The following is a 2,513-nucleotide window of genomic DNA, read 5'->3' on the forward strand; positions in this document are numbered from 1 at the left end:
AAAAAAAAAAAAAAAAGAACTTTTTATATCAGTTCATACAGTCTGTAATATTTGTAGATTCTATTAAAGCTTTATTTTGTTTCTGAATTATTTTTTATTATTTATTTTTTAATAAAATAACTTAAGACATACATACCAAATCTAATACGAGACTAAATTCTGGGCTGCTGCGTGTTTTAAGAGGAAGAGCAGGACATCTGGCTCTCATTGCCGGAGTTAAGGGTGGTAAGTGTTTAATGAAGACATAAGGATCAAATGGTTCCCAATCTTCTTGAACATGAGTAACCATATTTTCCATATCACAACTTTCTACTATTTCTTCACTCCCAACTTCCATATATTCAACGTCATGGTAATCGTTCTCGATATCATCGGAATCGTATTTTTCAGTAACATTCCCGTTCGTATCTGATGAATGATGATGGCTTAAACTGTACATGGTTGATGTACCATACTTTGTATTGGCAAAGTTTGACTCATATTTTGACAAATGGCTCTCAACAGAACATTGATTTTTTGACAAATTACTATTATTTGCATTATTGTTGCTAAGTGCATATTTTCCATTTGGAAAATACTTTTCTGATGAATAAGAACGAGTTCCATACATGGATGTAGAATGCATTAAACTATAGCATTCTTCAGACGTTTCTGTTTGTGTACAAGATGCGGAATAATATAGAGAACTAGTATCTGTAACAAATTAAATGGACTGATTTTGTACGTATCAAAAAGATAAATTAATAAACTATTTTTATAGATATATATACATATATACCAATATTTTTGCTTTCTTCATTATCCAATACATATGAAAGGTCAGAATTTGATCCTAGTGATGCAGGAGGCATTAGATTTGACAGTGGTGATACACTTGGAATTGAAGATTTGAAATCATTTACACTGGATATAGAAGAGCAACATGAATCTGTACTTAATATAGATGAATATAATGATAAACTAGTTGTATTCCAATTTTCCTTAGATTCTTCAGAAACTTTGGATGCTGTTGCACATTTTGCTGGCTAAAAGATTTATGTCCATTATTTTTTGTTAATTAAAAATAAAGTAGTTTGTAATAACTTACAATAACCACATCTTTTGCAGAAGTTCGGTGTAAGGGAGTCGAAGTAACCATTGATCGTTTTATGCATTTTCTTCTACGAGGTCCTCTCTCTCGTCTACTAGGCGCAGATTTCGCAAAACGTAAAACATTTTCTTTACAAGCCTACGAAGATAATAATCTTTTTAACAAAACTGAAGTGAAGTCTTTACATTAACCAAATGGCTTCGATTGTAGTTCTAAGAATCTAAGTGCATAACATCCTTGAGAGTTAGTCAGTCACTCATTAACCGCTGATTAGTTAGAAAGTATTTCTTTTTAAGGAATAGTGAAGTTTGTTTTAATAAATGACCTGCAAAGATCATTTACAGTAAGCTAATGATAATAATATGGTTTGAAGTATCATAATTGAATATCAATGTCTTGGATGGCAACACAGAAAGATGCAACACGTAAAAAATTAAGATCGAAGAAAAAATAAAAATTAATGTATACCTCTTTCAGAAAATGAGTACATCTACGTCTCCATCTTGTCAGCCTACCACATTTATTTGGAATATTAATGCGATGACTATTATTATTTATAGAAGGAAGTTTCCGTAAACTGCTGACTTGTACCCGATGATTGGATATCTTAGTTCTGGATACACAACTTATATTTAAACGACCACGTAGTCTTCTACTAACATGTTCACTTCGTAACCACATTTCAAATAAGTATTTAAATTCCCTAAAACAATGTGAAATCATAAAATGTTATTATATTATTAAAATTAATATAAAGTATAAAATTATTCATCGAACATAACTAGATCTTTTGTAACTGACAGAAAGGGACATATATACACTTATAGAAATTTTTAAAGATTGTATTTATTAATATTATAATAATTATATATCTATTCATTCCTTTCATAAATACATTTTTTATAGTATAATACTGTCTAAAAATATTCTTCTTAATTATATTCTTCTAATAACGATAAATGATATGAAGTAAACATACAGAAGAAAACTTGGTCTTTATACTTTTGATTCTATTTCCTTGTTTTTTTTTTTTTATCAAAATATATTTTCTTCAAAATTATTTTAAATACAAACTTTATTGTAACAATTGTGGTATAAATAAATCTATTTAAATTGAATAATAATTTCAATAAAATTATACATTATATCTCTGATATATATTTTCTAAATTTTATGTAAGTAACTTATTTTTCCTAAATTAATATACTATATTTAAAAAACAACATTTTAAGATAAACCTACATTCTTTTAAATGTAAGATGTAAATTTTTAATTTTGTAAAAAATGACAAAAATTCACATGAAATAAATGTAAAATTTTATTGTTTTAAATTATAATCGAAAAGTAAACTTAAGAAGGAAAAAGGACAATCAGATCATACATTAAATAAATATGTAAATGATCAGAAAATACCGATTATTAA

General features: G+C 27.2%; 1 protein-coding gene across 1 annotated transcript in view; it reads right to left on the bottom strand.

Moving 5' to 3' along the window:
• The window catches only part of LOC108553005 (CTD small phosphatase-like protein 2), a 2,907-nt gene extending 1,094 nt beyond the window's left edge, over positions 1–1,813 (bottom strand). The window contains exons 1-4 of the mRNA XM_017907746.1: positions 1,559–1,813; positions 1,088–1,228; positions 779–1,025; positions 137–693 (exon numbers count right to left, since the gene is read on the bottom strand). Of these exons, the coding sequence (XP_017763235.1) occupies positions 137–693; positions 779–1,025; positions 1,088–1,228; positions 1,559–1,813 (1,200 nt within the window). The remainder of the gene's footprint in view (positions 1–136; positions 694–778; positions 1,026–1,087; positions 1,229–1,558) is intronic.
• Between the last annotated feature and the right edge of the window lie 700 nt (positions 1,814–2,513).

Source organism: Eufriesea mexicana, unplaced genomic scaffold (genome assembly GCF_001483705.2).
Source record: "Eufriesea mexicana isolate 0111107269 unplaced genomic scaffold, ASM148370v2 scaffold8839, whole genome shotgun sequence".
Lineage (NCBI taxonomy): Eukaryota > Metazoa > Arthropoda > Insecta > Hymenoptera > Apidae > Eufriesea > Eufriesea mexicana.